We start from the raw sequence: 20,196 nt of genomic DNA on the forward strand, positions 1-20,196 counted from the left end.
ATTAATTTTGTTACCTTTGCTGCTTTATCCATTCTTTGAATAACTCTTTTGGCCTCAATTTTCTTTAGCGTTGAGGTTTCTTATTACCATTTTCATTGCAAAATTTGGGACTGAAAGGTTTTCAGATAACTTATTTCTTTATTTCAGATAAGAAAAGTTTCTTTTGAAAATGTTTATTTTTAGTAGTGGGCTTTGTTTCTGCTTTCATAATGAATCATAGCTTGTGTATACCATGGTCAAGTTACCTAGGTATGTTATCCCCGCCCAGCCCCCCCAATTTGCTTAACAAATCATCTTGGAAAACCAGGCAGACTTTTCTCGTTCCCTAACTTTTTTTCAGCCCCACACGATCTGCTTAACAGCACTGGCAAAACATTTGTGTTCTTTAAACATGAAGACAAATGATTAACCTGTCAAAAATGTGAAAACAGAATACACCAGATGTGCATTAGAACAAATGAAGCTTGTAATTTGCATTTTTAGAGCTTATTCAGAATCTTGTTTAGGAACATTTGATTCCCCTTACATCCAACAAAAGACGTAAGGGTAAAATAGAAATTACGTTTTGAGCAAATGGGTGGAATTAAAAAACAAACAAACAAGCCCCTGCAGCTGAGCTCATTAGTTTCCCATTTTATCTTACATTTTGTTTTTCTAGTGGGAGTGGGTGTAACCAACTTGGCTGGATTGAATGTGCACATTTTGCAGCATGTTTAATGCTGCAGTTTTATTTGTTTTATTTTAATTGCTTACGTAACTATAGGCAAGTTCTCTATTTTTCCAGTGCACATTTAGCTTGTTTTCTGAGTATTTCTTTTTTATCTCATTAAAAAAAAAACATTTAAAACTTGCTTTTTAAAATTTCTTGGAAGAAATTGGCCTTCATTTTGCATGTCAACTTAGCTTTTTTTTCTCCACAATACAAATGCCCTCTGAAATTCTTTCATATCTAATATAGATATATCTTACTGATATTTTTTGATTTTCTTTATTCCTAATCTTATTTTTTAGCATTTACTAAACAAAAAATACCAGTATGAAAAATATCTAGACTTAATGGAATCAGTTTTCTATTATGCATATTAAGCCATATTAGGTACTATGGCATATGTGGAAATAGTTGAATTCTTTTAAAGCATACTAAGTTGTTGGCAGGTAAGGGATATAATTAGAAAACTGGAACCACTACTGTGTGGTCCTCTTAACACATAGTTCTTAGGATTGAACATCAGTGCTCCAGTTGGAGTCTTGTCAAAAGGATATTCCAGCAGACTTGTCCAAAGAGTATTCACATCTACTGAGTAGGACACTGCTTTCTGTATGGAAGTTGGTATTGTATCATATTTGAGAGTAATGGATATAAAATTATTGAAATCTAATGTAAATTATTTTTAACTCATAGATTGACATGCTGTACTTCAGAGTATTGCTTGCATTATTGAAACAATTTGATTATATAAAGAAAAATGCTAAAACACAGGGAATTTTTGCAGGGTAACCAATTTGAAATTTTTCTAAATTTCCCTCTCTCATGTGTTAGTTTAAAAACTATTTATGTGTGAAAGACTCCAATGATGATTAGGTATGATTATAATTATTATAGATGAATTATTGATATATTACAGCTGGTTCTGTTGCTCTCCTTCATTTCCCTTACTCCAGCCATAGTGGCCTTTTTGCCCTGCTTTATACGCACTACGTGTTCTTCCTTCTCAGGTCTTTGGACTCATCGTCCCATCTGTCTGTAATGCTCTTTGCTAATTTGCCTGGCTCACATTCTTATTCAAATATCACCTTAAACAGAGAGGCCTTCTGTAACCATCCTATATAAAATATTAATCTACACTTCCTATTATTACCGGATTTCTCATTATTGTGTTTTTTTTTTTCCTTTGGCTGCATTGGGTCTTCGTTGCTGTGCGCAGGCTTTCTCTAGTTGCGGCGAGCAGGGGCTAGTCTTCGTTGTGGTGTGCAGGCTTCTCACTGTGGTGGCTTCTCTTGTTGCAGAGCACGGGCTCTAGGGCATGCAGGCTTCAGTAGTTGTGGTGCACAGGTTTAGTTGCTGTGCAGCATGTGGGATCTTACTGGATCAGGGCTTGAACCTGTGTCCCCTGCATTTGGAGGCAGATTCTTAACTACTGTGCCACCCGGGAAGTCCCCATGTATTTTTTTGAATTACAGTTTTGTCTAGATATATGCCCAGGAGTGGGATTGCTGGATCATACGGTAATTCTATTTTTAGTTTTTTGAGGAACCTCCATACTGTTTTCCATAGTGGCTGTATATAATGAGATTTTCATATTGACTTATCATGGGAAGAGCTGCTGGAGACACACTGAGAGTGGTGTGTCTCTAGTGGTATGTTCCTTATTGTATTTCTTACCCTCCAAATAAATCACATTTTCTAGGTACAAAATTTAATTTTTTTCAGGTTAAGTTATGGTATTATGGAATATTAGAAGTATGTATGCAACTAGAGATTATCATACTAAGTGAAGTCAGAAAGAGAAAGACAAATACCATATGATATCACTTATATGTGGAATCTAAAATATGACACAAATGAACCTATCTGTGAAACAGAAACAGAATCAGGGACTTAGAGAACAGACTGGTGGTTGCCAAGGGAGAGGGGGATGGGAGAGGGTTGGATTGGAAGTTTGGGATTAGCAGATGCAAACTGGTGTATATATAATGGATAAACAACAAAGCCCTACTGTACAGCACAGGGAACTGTATTCAATATCCTGTGATAAACCATAATAGAAAAGAATATGAAAAAGAATATATATATGTATAACTGAGTCACTTTGCTGTAGAGCAGTAATTAACACAACATTGTAATTCAACTATACTTCAATAAAAAACAAATTTTAAAAAAGTTTAAAGTAAAGCTAAAAAATATATTTATTTTTATGTGTTGAATTTGAGTTAAAATGTTAATGATTAAAGATTAGGAAGGTATAGTTTATGTTCGGAGTCTCCTCCATTATCCTTTGAAAATTCTTAGTTTTTACCTTGATTCCTTTTTTCTCCTTTCTTTATTCAGTTGCATCTTTTTTTCCACCCTAATGGAGGACAAAGTGACATTTGAATCCAATAAAGTCTCAAATCTTAACTCTTTCTTCCTGCCAGCTTCTGTAACCATTTGTGCAGCAATGAGCTGCTTCCAGATTGTACCACTCACTGAGGTATTATTTCTACTGCTAGATCTTGCTACTTTTCTAGTTCCTTCCCTTCTTTATGGTAAGGCAGGTCAGACAAATTTCACACAAAGGTAAGTAAAAAGTACTTCAAAGATTTCAAGACTCCACTGTCAGCTTTTATCATGGGTTATTTTATAGGTTTTATTTTAATTTGTCATCAGTGTTTCTAAAGTATAAGCATCATCATTGTATATACTTATTTATTAGTTATTTATTACTGTACAACAATAATATCACAAATTTAGTGGCTTAAAACAACACACATTTACTATCTCAGCTTCTGTGTGTCAGGAATATGTATACAGCTAAGCTAGGTTCTCTGCTTCGGGGTCTCATAAAGCTACAATCAAGGTGTCAGCTGGGGCTGTGATTTTATCTGAGACTTGACTGGGGAAAGTTCCCTTCCAGATTCATGTGGCTTTTTGGCAGAATCCAGTTCCTTGCAGGTTTCTGGACTGAGGATCTCAGTTTCTTGACCCATGGCTCTCTCCATATGCCACCTCACAACATTGTAGCTTGCTTCTTCAAAGCCAATAGGAAGAGAGACTCCTCCAAGATAGGCATTGCAGTTTTATGTAATGTAATCAGGTATGCATAATCATACTGTCTCTTGCTTAGAAGCACGTTGCAACTCTCATCCATATGCAAGGGGAAGGGATCACACAAAGGCATGAACACCAGGAGATGGGCCACCCTAAAGTCTGTCTGCCACAGATCATTTTTTATATCTTAACTTGGTTGAATGTTTCTCTTATTCAGTAATTTTTGCTACTTGTTTAGATGTAGTGATAACTTTGAATTTTCTCCTTTTCTAACCAGATTCCATTGGCCGAGACATCCCCAAAATGCTTGAATTATTTAAAACTGGACATGAAATTAAGGTAGATGAAGAAAGGGAGAACTTTCTGGAGACCAAAATAGGAACAGTAAGTTATAGTGAAAATTATTCAGTAACCCCTTTTATTTTTTGCTTAAGTGATTCATTAATAATTTATAACATACCAGCCCTTTGAACTTGTCCTTGTCAGTAGCATTAGAAGTGGCACTAAATATATACATAGATAATTTTTTTTATGAGTTGAATTCATAAATTTTAGTGGTGCTTTAGAATTCCTTCTTTTCTAGAGTTATGTGCCACTCTCTGACATTTACTTGTACTTTGCCTTATTAGTCTATTCTATGTTATTTTTGCTAATATTTTAAGCATTTTGGGAGTTGGGTCTAGATCTTACATGTACCTTATAGAGTATTACATAATGCTGAGTCCATAGTAAGTATTTAATGCTACTTTAATGGAATTGAGTAATTTGCTTTATTTTAATGAATTGTTTCTGATTATCCCTGCTTGTGTTTTAAAACCTGTTTGCCCACTTATAGAAGATCCTGGAAATTAATTTCCAAAACCATTTTTGGGACACTAATATAGCTAAATCAGATTTTTATAGGACTGTGTTTCAAAAGATATAGTCTTTTGCTAATATTTCTTAATCCTACAGAATTTCTAACGTGCCTATTTAATGTATGTAATTTTTTCCTGTGCAGTAACTATAGGAATAATAATAATATTGTTAGCCAAATTTAAACAGTGCCTACCAAGTGCTAGCACTATTCCAGACATTTTTCATATATTCTTTTAATCCTGAACCCTATAAGAGGTAAATTATCATCCCTAATTTATAGGTGAAGGGATGGAAGCCCAAAGAGGTTAAGTAATTTTTCCAGTATCTCACAGCTAGTATGAGGCATACTTGGTATTTAAACCTTGGGAGTCTCTGCAAGAGTCCAAGCTCTTTAGCCTGTCTTGCCTCATGACTGGAGTTACTGGAAGAGCTATTATTCCTCCTCCCATCCTACTCCTGAGAGCAATTCTGCATTATAGCCCACCACTAGTAGTCCAAACTCATTGAGCTGTACCTATTGTAAATCATCAGAAATATATAAAAGGAACTTATCTAGTTTTATGGAAGGAAAACTTGCTTTAGAAAGGGGACAAAGCAAGTTTAATCCAGTCAGGGATTGGGAAACCCCCCTTCGCCTTCATTATCATCAAAGCTTATCTCTAATTCAGTTGGCATTGAGCTCTGCTTGAATCTGATGTTGGAATTTCCTTGTTCCCAAAAGGCCCTTGGCAGTGTGTCTTGTTTCTCAGAGATGGCAACATTGCAATGTGAAACACAAACAGAAAACCAAATAGAAATTTTAAGAGACTATTCTAGAGCTGCAGAGACTTGGGCTTGAATACCTGTTCTGCTACTTAAGGGATGGCAGATTTTAGACAAGTTTCTTTTCTTTTTTTTTTAAATGTTTCTTTAATTGAAGTATGGTTGATGTACAATATTACATAAGTTACAGATGTACAGTATAGTGACTCACAATTTTAGAAGTTATAATCCATTTATAGTTATTATAAAATATTGTTGGTGTTCCCCATGTTGTACAATATATCCTGGTAGCTTATTTTATATATAATAGTTTGTACCTCTTAACCCCTTACTCCTATATTGCCCCTCCTCCCAAACAAGTTACTTAATGTTGTTGTGTCTCAAATTTCCTCATCTATAAAATTTATATAGTAATATCTATTTCACAGTGTGGTATCAAAGGTGAAATAAAATTTTAGAATGATAACACCTATTGTTACTGTTTTAGTTGGACTGTTTAGGTCTGTAAATTATCTTTACAAGACTCTTTCTTCCGAGATGTATCTTTTTTCTTAAGTAATGTTTTCAGTATATTGAGTAGTGTTAATAGTTTATATAGATCCTAACTCAGTGTATAAGAAACCATGGCATCTCATTCATTATTTTTAACAAATACCATAGTGATTAAGACATGGGCTCCAGACCAGACTACCTGGATCTTTTAGAGATATAATGCTTTTTCTTAATGAAAAAGAAATTAATCTGTGTGCCTCAAGAGACTCTTTTCTGAGTACTATTTAAATAGCATAGTATAGTAGGAGGTTAAGAGAATGGGTTTTAGATTCATACGTGTGGATTCAAATCCTAGTTCCAGATTAGAACTGTGTTACCTTGCTCTCTGAGCCTCAGTTTTCCCCCATTCCCCATTTTCCCTATATGTAAAATGATGTTGATAATGATATATACTTTATAGATTAGGAAGGAGTAGATGAGATAATGACCTAATAACTATTAAACAGAATTCTACTTCTGGCTAAGATGGAGTAACAGGGACCTGATTTACTCTCCCACCTAAAGCAATTAGCATTACCTTGATACCAAAACCAGACAAAGGAAATGACAGTCCAGCATCATTCATGAATGTAGATATTAAAATTATAAACTAAACTTTAGCAAATAGAATCCAGCAATGTATAAAAAGAATAGCATATCATGACTGAGTAGGGCTTATCCTAGGAATTCAAGGTTAGTTTAACATTCAACAATCAATCATTATAATTTACCACATTAACACACTAAAAATCAAAAGTCATGTGATCATCTCAGTAGATACAGAGAAAACATTTGACAGAATCCAACACTTGTTCCTGACTAAAATGTCTCAGAAAACTAGGAATAGAAGTTAATGTCCTCAACCAGAAAAAGGGCATCTAAGAAAAAGCAGCAGCTGATATCATAGTGATGAAAGGCTGAATGCTTTCCTCCTAAGATCAGGAACAAGATAAGGATATCCACTCTCACCACTTCTGTTCAACATTAATCTAGGGATTCTAACTGGTGTAGTCAGGCAAAAAAAAAGAGGCAGCAGATTAGAAAGGAAGAAGTAAAACTCATTTCTCAAAGGATGACATGATCTAGATACTAGAACAAGGAAGTGAGTTAAGTAAGTTGAAGGATACAAGATCAATATACAGAAATCAGTTTGCTTCTATATAACAGCAATAAACATTTACAAATTAAAATTTAAAACTAAGGAATGCCATTTATAGTGGTATTAAAAATATGAAATACTTAGGGATAAATCTGGCAAAAGATGTGGAAGATCCATACACTGGAAACTTCAAAACATAGTGGAGAGAAATTAAATAAAGAAGATCTAAATAAATGATGGAATGAATCATGTTCAGGGATTAGTAAACTTAATATTGTTAAGGTGTCAGTTATCCCCACAATAATGTATAGATTCAGTACATTCTCAGTCAAAATCCCATTAAGGTTTTTTGTAGAATTGACATGATTCTAAAATTCATGTGAAAATACAAAGGATCTAGACTAGCCAAAACATCTTTAACAAAGGACAAAGTTGGAGGTCTATCTGATTTCAAGATTTACAAAGCTACAGGAATTAAGACAATGTGACGTTGATGTCAAAAGAGACAAAACAATCAATGGAGTAGAATAGAGAGTCCAAAAAAAAAAAAGGACAAAACACATATGGACAACTGATTTAAAACAAGATGCAAAAGCATTTTTAATGGTGAAACAAGTCTTTTCAACAAACGGCAGTGGAACAATTAGGTATCTGTATCTGATAAAATGAACTTTGATCCACACTTCATACCATATATAATTACCTCAAAATGTGTCAAAGACCTAAATGTAAAGCTTAAAATTATAAAACTTCTGGAAGGAAATGTTGGGTCAGGGACTAATTTCTTAGATATGACACCAACAGCATGATCCACAAAAGAACAAATTGATAAATTGTACTTTTTAAAAATTAAAAGCTTTTTCTCTTTAAAAGATACAGTTAAGAGAATGAAAAGGTAAATTGCAGATTGGGATAAAATATTTGTAAATCATCTGTCTGATAAATCCACGACATATAAAGAACTCTTAAAACTCAACAATAAAACAATCCAGTTTTAAAAGGCAAAAGATTTGAACAGGGCTTCCCTGGTGGCGCAGTGGTTGAGAATCCGCCTGCCAATGCAGGGGACGTGGGTTCGTGCCCCGGTCCGGGAGGATCCCACATGCGGCGGAGCGGCTAGGCCCGTGAGCCATGGCTGCTGAGCCTGCGCATCCGGAGCCTGTGCTCCGCAATGGGAGAGGCCACAACAGTGAGAGGCCCGCGTACTGAAAAAAAAAAAAAAGATTTGAACACACCTCACTAAGGGGTGACAAACACATGGCAGACAAATGACAAACATATTGACAGATGCTCAACATTATTGTAGTTGTTAAGGAAATACAAATTAAAATCACAATGAGATATCATTACACATCTATTGGAATAACTAAAATTAAAAAGACTGATCATACCAACGTTGGTGAGAATGTGGAGCGACTGGAATGTTCATATGCTGCTGTGGGAATGTAAAATGATGCACCCTCTTTGGCAAACAGTTTGGTAGATTAAGAAGTTTAATACCCACCTACTATATGATCCCACTACTTCACATTTAGATATTTACTTAGGAGAAATGGAAACATATGGTTATGCAAAGATTTGTAAACAAATGCTTATATCAGATTTATTTGTAATAGCCAAAACCCAGAAACATTTCACGTGTCCATTGACAGGTGAATGTATAAACAAACTTTGTTATGTCTATACAATTAAATATTCTTTAATACAGTAATAAAAAGAAACAATTGATGCATGCTTTAACATGAATGAATTTTAAAAAAATCATGCTGAATGAAAGAAGCCAGACAAGAAGGAGTACATACTGTGTGATTCCATTTATGTAAAATTCTGGCAAATGCAAAGTAATATATAGTGACAGAAACTAGACTGGTAGTTGCCTTGGGGACAAGGTGGCTGGGATGGGGTGGAGAGGAGGGATTACAAAGGAGCACAAGGAATTTGGGATATGATTGACATGTTTGTTATCCTGACTGGTGATGGTTTGAGTGTATACATATGTCAAAACTTAATAAATTGACACTTTAAAAATGTGCAACATATCCCTTGGAATACTGTTTAGCAATAAGAAGGAACAAACTATGGATACATGCTATGATGTGGATGAACCTCAAAAACGTTATGCTTAGTGAAAGAAAACAGATGCAGAAACCACATTTATGTGAAATGTCCAAAAAAAGGGTGAAACTGTAAAGACAAAAAGTAGATTAATGGTTGCCTGGGGCGAGGGGTTGGGAGGAAACAGGCATTAACAGTAAATGTGCCTCAGGGATCATCAGTTTTAAAACTGATTTATGGTATTGGTTGATAAACATACTAAAAAATCATTGAATTATAAATTAGAAAATGGTGAATAACATCATATGCAAAATATGCCTCTATAAAGTTATCAAGTATACCTCAATAAAGTTGTTGAAAAAGGAAAAAAAATCTGTCTACAATTGTATCTAATACAATATAACTATTCCATAAAAATATTTATTTTTATAATTATCAGAGGTAACATTTTTTTAAAAAGATTTCAAAGCAAAGTAACATATCTTCCTTAAAAGTTGGCGATTTCCACGAGTGATGTTATTCTTATTATATAGTTGGAAATACTAAAGGTTTATTTTTGTTGTTGCTTTGTTTCTGTTGTTGCCACCTGTATGATACAAGGATTGGATTTAGAATGAGTGTGCAGATGAAGGGGCACTGACAGCATTACATGCCCATTCAGGGTCTGCCTCATTTTGGATAAAAGGGGGCTATCCAGAGCAGGGTCAAAAGCGATGTATGGCCATGGGCCAAATCCAGTTGTGGCCTGTTTTTTTTTAATAACCTGTGACCTAAGAATCGTCTTTACAATTTTAAATGGTTTTAAAAAACAAGCAAAACAAAGAATTTGCAGAGATTATATGTGGCCTACAAAGCTTAAAATATTTACTGTCTGGATCTTTAGAGAAAAGTTTTGCTGACTCCTAATCTAGAAAGATGTTTTGAGGGAGAGTGAAATGTATTAGTTTTGTGTTTTTATTTGCCTGTATGGGAGAGACTATCTTACTTTAGTTAAATCACCTAGAATTCCCTTGTTTTAATTCTGTACTGCCACATTGCTTCAGGATCCAGTTCTAATACTGCTGTAATGTGAAATTGATCTTGAGTAGTTTAAGCTGGGTTTTATTCTGTATCAAAGTGATAAATACAATCAGTTGAATGATCTTTCTTAATTATCTGACTTGAGGATTAGCATCTTGGGTATTTGAACTCAACCACTACTGCCTTTGTATATCAGAACTTTACTAATGCTCTTATAGCCAGCCAGTATCTAACATTTGTCCGCATTACTTGCAGGTAAATTAGTTTCCTTCTTAATCTTTCCTACCATTTGTACCTATAGTTTACATATTCATGAAATTGTTTATGTCTACACGCACTATCAGATAAAATACTCATATCAGTGAAAATGTCATTCAGATGATATATTGAACATCATGCTGACAGAACAGACTATTATTGGAATATTTTATTTTTCAGTCTCTTATATTGCTGTTATGCAATCACCATTTATTTTCTCCCTTGGCATGAAGAATAAGTTGGTTAGGATAAAAGTGAGTTGCTAAGTGATCAGATTCAAGGGAAATGTCTTAAAGCATAAAACTAAAAATAAAGTTTACAGGGGAGAAAAAGCACATTTCTTCAACTGGACCTTAAGTTTTTTAAAAATTTAAATTATGACTCTTTCCACGAAAGAGAAATGAAACTAAGGCAGATTCTCAAAAAATGAAATGGAGACATAATATGTCTCAGTATATATATTCTAAATAGCAGTTTAATTTCAGGTAGTAATTAGATAATTTACAAATGAATAATCTGAGTTTAATATTTAGAAAACAATATCATAGTTATAATTCTGCTGCCCAGATAAACCTGTTGACATTTAAAAATTTTCAAATTAATGTATTCACTTGGTTAAATTAAAGCGGTTTACAAAAATGTATAAGGGAACACTAAATCCCATCTGTCTGTAATTGTTTCCTTATGGAACTCCTATTAATAGTTTTATCCTGCCCTTCCAGAAATGTTACAGCCTAAACACCCTTATAAAAATATATATTATATATGGTGAATCAGTATTTTATTTTATAAAAATTTAATTTACACTAAACTTTTCAAACAGTCCTTAGAAGTAATATTGAAAGCGAAAATTTTCATTCCTGGGATTTCACAAAATGAGAGTCAGAATTAAGAATCTTGTCCTTTATTCATTATAGGAATGCTTAGTCAGGTGTATATTTTGACATTACACAAAAAAACTAAACAGTGTCCAGATATTATAGCAGAAACCTGCCAGAATAAAGACTTTGAAGTAATTTTCAAAGGGTGTCTGTTAGTATTTTATAACATACCACAAATCCATTTTATGTCAGCTATGAGGCTCTCAGAAACATGCTTTTTCTCACTGATAGATTGCTTGTTTGATTTAAGAATCTTGGCCTCCAGCCTACTTTTCCAGATCACTTGTAAGTGTAATTGTAAGCCAGTCCCATTGTTGGTTGGTTTTCTTAACTTGTCCTTTATTATAAGGTAAAAGTTCTTTCCAAGTTTCTATTAATGTTGACTTTCCCATTTTACAGAGGCACACATAATATCATTATATTTGTCAAAAACTAAAATGTTCTCTCTCTCTCTTCCTTCTTTCACTTTTGTTAATATTGACTGCTTCACATATTTTAAAATCGAAGGTGATAGTGTTGTTGTTAGGTTTCATTTGCTGAGAGTGGTGGAGATCAAGAGATAGAACTTTTCACTAGGAAAAAAATTCTACAGCTGTAAAATATGGTACATTAGGACTTGTAGGACTTTTCTTCATTTATCAAGAAGAAAGGACATAAACTGTAGTTTAAAGGAAAATTTGGAATGTGCCTATGTGATGTATTTAACCTATATAGTATTTCATGCCATAATAAATTATGACTCTCATGGCCTATTATATACACTCCTAAAAGAGCCTGTAAAATTTGACCCATGTTTCTGTATATATGTTTTCAAGTAGCAACTTTTATGTCTGAATCCAGTTCAATAGAATCTCACATGTGTAGAAATAGTTACTGTAGTTTTCATGGGTTTTAGACTTTGATTTTCAAATCAAGTCTAAACTAGAAATCTTCTGGGATTAATAAAGTTAGATAAAGTTTGAGGATAAAAATGTAGATTTGTGTTATAATGCACAGTGGACCTTTTAAAGGGTGCGGTGTACTATAAAATCTACTCAGTTTCAGATCATTTTTTGTAGTTTTGGCCCCTTTATAAATGCTTTGGTGTCAGCACAGAAACTTAGTGGGATTTTCCACACTTTCAAAAGAATGTTTACTGAGGACCTGCTATATTTCCAATCAACTTTTTCTTTTTTTTTTATTGAAGCTGATATTTGTGCAGGTATTTGAGTTAGAATATGATTGAAATCCACATAAAACCATTTATCTAGGGAAATATTACTTCACATTTCACTTTATAGAACATTAAAAATAAATAAGTACAAAGAAGAATGACTTCTGCATACCAGCTTTTATATTTACACAATTAAAACATCTACATATTTTATACTTAAATGCTTACAAAATCTCTATAGGATCATGTCCAATCAACTTTCTCTGTTTAATTTTTCACTTCAAAGTAATTCAAGTATACATGTATATACAAGCTTTTAAAAATGACTTTTCACTGTAATATTTTCTGAAACACCATAAAATCAGGAATCTTGATGACCTATCTTCATTTTATCTTAGAGCATTGGGGACTCCTTGGTTCACAGCACTTTAGAAAAGAAAATCTAAAGAGAAATTAAATCACATTCATAACATTTTAGGTAAGAAAATAATGAAACATTACACATTTTCTTGGAATTTATTGCTTAATAAAGCTTAGTTAAGCTCTTACTTGAAAGAGCTTAAGATCTTATTTTTAAATACCCTCAATGTCAGCATATCTTTTTCCTCAGTTTTTTATTTTGGAAAATTTTAAATGAATGGAAAGGTTGAAAGAATAGTATAACAAACACCTATGTACTCATCACCTAGATTCACCAATTTGCTTAGAAAAACTAGGATAAGTAGTTTGCTTAGAGAAAATAGTAGATATTCTTTTATATTTTCTAAACCACTTAAAATTAAGTTGCAGACATCATAGCACTTCATTCAACATAACACTTTTATTTGCGTATAAAATATGCAAATATTTTATATGCATAATTTATATGCATAGCCTAAGAATAGGACATTCTTCTGTATATGTTTTTTAAAATTTATTGAAGAATAGTTGATTTACAATACGTTAATTTCTACTGTACAGCAAAGTGATTCCATTATACATATATATACATTCTTTTTCCTATTCTTTTCCATTATGGTTTATTGCAGGATATTGAATATAGTTCCCTGTGCTATCCTGTGTATGTTTTTTAAAGTACTTTTGTTTTTTAGTATAGTTTTTAGAATTTATTGCTATTTTTTTCTATTTATAAATTATTGATTTGCTCTTTTTCTTTATTATATTATCTTGAGATATGTTTTGTTGTTTTCTAATTTTCTAAGTTTTATATGAGGTTTGTGAGTTGTTTTTTTTTCTTAATAAGAGTTTAAATTTGTGAATTTGCCTCTAATTACATGTTTGATATTTAGTTTTCTTGTCATTATTTTCTAAATAATCTGCCATGGGACTTTTTATTCTTATTTGGGAGAGTATTTAAAAATTTTTGACTTTAAAAATTTTTCCTGGGCTTCCCTGGTGGCGCAGTGGTTGAGAGTCTGCCTGCCGATGCAGGAGACACAGGTTCATGCCCCGGTCCGGGAAGATCCCACATGCCGCGGAGCGGCTGGGCCCGTGAGCCATGGCCACTGAGCCTGCGCATCCGGAGCCTGTGCTCCGCAACGGGAGAGGCCACAACAGTGAGAGGCCCGCGTACCGCAAAAAAAAAAATTTTTTTTTACTATATTCTAGTTTGACTGCCTTATGGTTGAAGACTGCATCCTTTTTAGTTTCTACTTCTAAAAAATTCCTTGAGACTTTCATTGTGGCCCATAGTATAAGATTAATATTCTTTTTCCAAGTATCACATGGACACTTGAAAATAACATGTGCTCTGAGGCTTCTAGGTAAAGATGGATTGAATGCATACCACAGTAGTAACTGATTAGAAAATGTTAAATCTTAAGTCAGCAATGGAGAAAGCCAAAATATTAATATAATTTAAATTTCAGGATCTTTAAAAAGGCTAGGATTTGGCTCTAGATATCTCTGGAACTGAGTGTTAATGGTATGTGTGGGGATGGGGCAAGAACCCTCTCAAATAGGATTAGTTGAAAACTCTTGAAGATTTTTACATATTTCATGACCTTGGGTAACTGCCCTTTCCCATGCTAGCGGATGGCGGGAAAGATTAAAACAAAGGTCTCTTACTGGGGGAGATCAGGAGTTGAGAAAATTGAAAACAGGGAGATTAAGTGAATATATGTATATGGAATGTTGAGAAATCCTTCCCTCCTCCCCACCCAGTCCTCTTCCCTTACCTGGCTCTCAGAATTCTGGCCACCAATCTAGGCAGGAGATTAGATGAGGATTAATTCAAGAATAATTATAATAGGCTTTTGAGCAGCTTTGTAATATTTTCCTTCCCATTTGAACATTCATGGTAGTTTTACTTTTTCAGTCTCCAGATGAAGAGGTAGTTCATTTCTGGTACTTTGATGAAAATTATTTGACATGATTTAAAAATAATTGTTATTATTTGTAGGTTTCTTTTTTTAATGTAGTTTGTTTTTGATACTTGTTTTCAGGCTCCCTTTTCCCTTCCTTCTTCCTTCCTCCCTCTTTCTCTTTCCTTTTATTTTTTCCTTCTTTTAATAGCTCTCTGAAGTTTTTCTTTTCTATTTTCTTTTTCTGTATCTCTTTTTTTTCTCTACTCTTCCCTACCTCCTTGTTCATCCACCTACATATTGGAAAGACATGAAAAATCGAATTAAATTTTTGGGAAAATTAATGTGAATTAGTTGAAAGTGAATACCACAGACTAGTTTTTCAATGAAATACAACTAACTTTGATAACATAGAGTATCTAATCCAAAAATGTTGCTTGATAGATGCTGCCTCAGTTAATTATGCTATATAATTAACAAATCAGTGGTTTATATTAAACAGTGTTTTTAATGTAAATGTTCTCTAAAGATGTTTAAATATTTTCCTGTAATTTTTTTTATTGTGGTACGTGGGCCTCTCACTGTTGTGGCCTCTCCCGTTGTGGAGCGCAGGCTCCGGACGCGCAGGCTCAGCGGCCATGGCTCACAGGCCCAGCCACTCCGCGGCACGTGGGATCTTCCCAGACCGGGCCACGAATCCATGTCCCCTGCATCGGCAGGCAGACTCTCGACCACTGCACCACCAGGGAAGCCCCTTTCCTGTAATCTTAATTCACATTCATTATATCACATTCATTACATCATATTCATTACATTCACATTCATTACATCATAAAACTTTTAAAACATATTTGACAGTCTTTGAATTATTACTAATTCCAAATCAGTGGTGTCAGTAAGTTTATTATGAAACATTGATTCCTCCTGTGAGTGGAGTCCTACTTTTCCTATTTATTTTCTTATATCACAAGACAGATTCCTACTAGTATCCTGTGAAATCAACTTAAGTAAAAGAGTAAAGTATTCTAAAGAAACTATACTTTCAAAATGTGTATGCCACTCTGTTTTAATTTAGAAACTATTGCTATTTCTTTTAATGTATTAATATGGTATTAGAACATAAATTCTTAAATAATTTGTATTGAGGAAGACTTCTAAAAACTTCATTAAATATAATTGAAATTTTGAAGAACATCTTTTAAATGTAATATAATAGCCTAGCTTTGACATGAATGGTTATCATAGCATTAAAGGAAAAACAACTGGAACCCTTTTACAATCATGTAAATATCCAGATTTTGAAGACTTGTAAATAATAATGCTATTGGCAAATCAAACCATTTTCTTAAAAGAAAAAAAAACAGAGGATAGGACATCTCAGATTTCTGTTTATGATAAATCATGCCAAGACCTGATTTGACTAGTGTTTCTTGTCTGGGTTTCAAATATACTTGGATCTTTGACATACTTAATATAAAGGCAGTGTCTTTGATGTGCTTTTCCCCCCCCTCTTTTTAAAGTTGTAGACATGGTCCATTCATAGGTGTGTATCACTATGTTTTGCTTGTGTAATAGTGAATTGTTTTGTGGCAAGAATATTTTCAACTTGCCAGCTGATAAAAGATGATGTATATGGTAACAAAAATAAACAAGTTCAGGGCAAGGGAATATAAACATAGTAAAATCTTGTGTTGAAATCAGAGCCTTCAGTTTTAGCGAACATGTTAGAACAGGAGAAGTGAATGTGTTGGAGTTCAGTTAAACAAGATGTGAGTAGTATAGCGCATGGAAAATAAAGCCTTATTTTGAAGCATCTAGATCCACAAGTTGAGAAAGTGGCAAGCAAGGAGTATTGCTTATATCAATTAGATACAAACAATAGTTTGATACAAGGAGGCAGCTCATTGGCTCATGGCTCATTGCCACTTCCCCTCCTCCTTTTCCTCCATTTCTTCCAGTTGATGATTAACTTTTCTTTCGTTGCACTATTTTTGGTGTATTGCAGTGTACTGTGTCATAGATAAGGAAATTTAAAGGTGGAAAATAAACTGTAGAATATAAAGGTCAAATTCTGTACTTTTTAAGTTCTCATTAAAAATAAAGGAAGTAGACTGGCAGTAGATCTTAGATTTCTAGAAGTATGGGGCTAAGAAAGAGGAGAAAATGATGTTTATCCTGGACCCAATATGGGCCAGCATTTTGCTTGATGCTTTATTGTGAGAGATGTATATTTATTTAACTGGGATGAATAGTCTTTGTAGTATTTTAGGGTATATCCATTGTATGGATTTTTATCAGTGTTCTTACCAGTAGGCATATTAGAATTAAAAATAGTTTATTATCATTTTTAGTTTTCTTATCTATACTGTCATGAAATCAGATGATAATTTCCCAGAACTTTTGGGATTGGAAGTGTGACTGTCCCCTTCAATCAGATATAAATAATAGCATAAGAAAAACCATACCATTTGAGAGAAACAGCTAACTTTGCTTTTTAATTCATTGCAATAACTCAACAATGTAATGATCATTGATCAGTAGAATAACACATGATGAAAAATATGTGACATAACATGCAGTAGGGAAGTAAACTGACTCGCTTTCCTTTGTTTGCCAACCCATTTGTTAATAAGTAATTGTCAGTATACTGCACACACAGCTTTCTTTTGTTAGCTTTATTTTAAAAACCAGTGATAAGTATGATAGCTTTTACTGAATTCTGTCTTTATCCAAATCCTTGTAAAAGAAATTGAATGGATCTGAAAGATAATTCCCTGTGATTTTCATTAGTGATACTTCTAAACAAATAATAACATTCAGTAATATAGTATTTACAGTAAACAATAAAACATCTATAAGATCCTATTATGAATTATTAAATATATTAAATGTAACACAAAATTACAGATTTTTCAGACAACTTTATCATGAGCAGTGATGAAGGCTGCTTTTGCCTTACAGCACCCATAGATTTTGGTAAAGATATTGATTTGTTAAAATGATGTAAAGCATAAATTATACTACACTTTGTCTTTGCATGAATTTTTGTATACTTGGAGATAAATAATGTATTCTAATACAGGAGTTGGAAAACAATGGCTCTATGGTCTGTTTTTGTACCACCTGTGAGCTTAGAATGATCTTTTAAGAGGTTGTATAAAAAAAGAATATGCAGCAGAAATCATATGTGACCCTCCAAGCCTAAAATATTTACTCTTTGGTCCTTTACAGAAAACGTTTGCCAACCCTAAAATATAAATATATAAAACATAAGCCTGGGAAGTTCTGGTTCCAAGTGAGATGGTGTAATAATCATATGACACCCTGTGTCTCTCAGTGAGTGCACCTATTATAAAACCTGGACAGAATGCATGGAGCAGCTATTTGAAGACTCTGAAAAGTCAATAGTAACAGGTGAATTAGGGAAGACCAGAATTTGAAGTACCACCAAACTGGCGGTGAGTTTGCCATTTTTCCTTTTGTGTTGTCCCATGGCCTGGTCTCAACATAGCCTGAAACCGGGAAGTAGACATCAATGCAGGCAGAGAGCCCCAGGAGAGCTCTAGGAGAAGCCCTCTTACCTCAGGCTTGGGAAATAGAGATCATGGCTCCTAACAGTGACAATGGGTGCAGAGGAAGACACAGGTATCTAAAATTGAGGAATGGGGTTGCCTCACTTTCTGATTGGAGGATCTATGGTCTCAAGAGGTAGGGGCATGTACCCTTTTCTTATCTTCTCTGTCTTCCTGCCAGTTGACTCCCACTGCCGAAACAGTTGGAGGAAGTAAGAGGCAAAATGTAAATAAAACCTCAGCTTTCTGGGCAGAGTGCTGGAAAGGAGAGCCCCAGGAAACCAGAAAGTACTGGGGATATCAAGGGGTGGGGTACTTAGGAAAGGGATCTCATAAAAATTATGTATTAACTTCTGGAGATGAAATTAATGGAGGTGACAGAGGAAAGAGTCAGAGAACTTGAAGGTAGATCATAAAAATTATTAAATCTAAAAAGCAGAGATGAAAGATAGGAAAAAAAAAAAAAGACCATCAAGGCCCTATGGGACGATAACAAAGATCTAACTTTCATATCATCAGCATCTCAAAAGGAAAGGAGGAAGTATTGTGCAGAAAATTACTTTTTTTAAAAATGGCAAGATTATGGAGAAACTCTCATACATTGATGGTTGGAATACAAAATAGTACAGCCACTCTAGAAAACAGCGTGATAGTGTCTTGTAAAGCTGAACATAGGTTTACTGTAAGGTCCACCAATTCCATTCCCATAGAGTTGAAACATTTGTGGTGAAATCAAAACTTAACGTTCACACAAATATCTGAACACAAATATTTATAGGAACTGTAGTGATAATCATCAAAAGATGGAAAAACCTGTTATCCTTCTATGTGTGAATGGATTAAAAAAAAATGTGGTACATCCGTATAATGGAGTATGACTCAGTGATAAAAAAAGGTATGAACTATTGATAGACACAACAAAAGGTCAGTCCCAAAAGGTTACATACTGTAACCTGAGTGAAAGTAGCCTCAAAAGGTTAAATACTGACACCAAAAGCACAGGTAACAAAAGAGATAAATTGTATTTTATCAAAACAAGACTTTTGTGCATCACAGGACACTATCAACAGAATGATATGGCAAGCCACTGAATGGCAGAAAATATCTGCAAACTATATATATATCTGATAAGAGACTTATATCTAAAATATATAAAGTATTCTTATAACTCAATAATAAAAAGATAAATAAAGTGAGCAAAGTATCTGAACACACATTTCTCCAAATAAGATATACAGATAGCCAATAAACACATGAAAAGATGCTCAGCATCATTAGCCATCAAGAAAATGCAAATTTAAACCAAATGAGATACTGCACTACACCTATTGAAATGGATGTTACCAAAAAAACAGAAATTAGTGTTGGCGAGAATGGGGAGCATTGCTGGTGGGGATGTGAAGTGGTGCAGCTGCTGTGGAAGATGGTGTGGCGGTTCCTCAAAAATTTAAACAGAATTACCATAAGATCCATCAGTTCCACTTATAGATGTATGCCCCAAAGAATTGAAAGCAGGGACTCAGAGAGGTATAAGTATACCCATGTTCATAGCAGCATTGTTCACAATAGCCAAATGGTGGAAGCAACCCAAGTGTCCATCTAAGGCTGGACGGATAAACAAAATGCGTATGTACATACAGTAGAATATTATTCAGCCTTAAAAAGGAAGGAAATTCTGACACTTGCTACAACATGAATAAAACTTAGAGACATCATGCTAAATGAAATAAGCCAGTCACAAAAGGACAAATATATGATTCCACCAAATATTTGTCCAAAAGGACAAATATTATATGATTCCAAATGTGATATGAGGTACCTAGAGCAGTTAAAGTCATAGAAACAGAAAGTAGAATGGTAGTTGTCAGGGGCTGGGGGTTGAAGGGAATGGGGAGTTAGCGTTTAATGGGTTTTTAGATGCAGACTTTTAGATGCAGGAGGTAGAGTTCTAGAGAT

The 20,196-nt window shown here is 34.0% G+C and overlaps 1 protein-coding gene across 3 annotated transcripts in view; it reads left to right on the forward strand.

Annotated features, from left to right (window-relative positions):
- Window positions 1-20,196, forward strand: part of MRPL1 (mitochondrial ribosomal protein L1) — an 81,763-nt gene that overhangs the window by 51,897 nt on the left and 9,670 nt on the right. For 2 of the 3 annotated variants that reach the window (XM_081245215.1, XM_081245214.1), the window contains exon 7: window positions 4,026-4,132. In XM_081245215.1, the coding sequence (XP_081101341.1) occupies window positions 4,026-4,132 (107 nt within the window). Of the gene's footprint in view, window positions 1-4,025; window positions 4,133-17,899; window positions 18,112-20,196 lie in introns of those variants that run through there. The other variant, XM_081245216.1, reaches the window with a different exon arrangement.

This window comes from Mesoplodon bidens (assembly GCF_964165515.1).
Source record: "Mesoplodon bidens genome assembly, chromosome: 1".
Classification (NCBI taxonomy): domain Eukaryota; kingdom Metazoa; phylum Chordata; class Mammalia; order Artiodactyla; family Ziphiidae; genus Mesoplodon; species Mesoplodon bidens.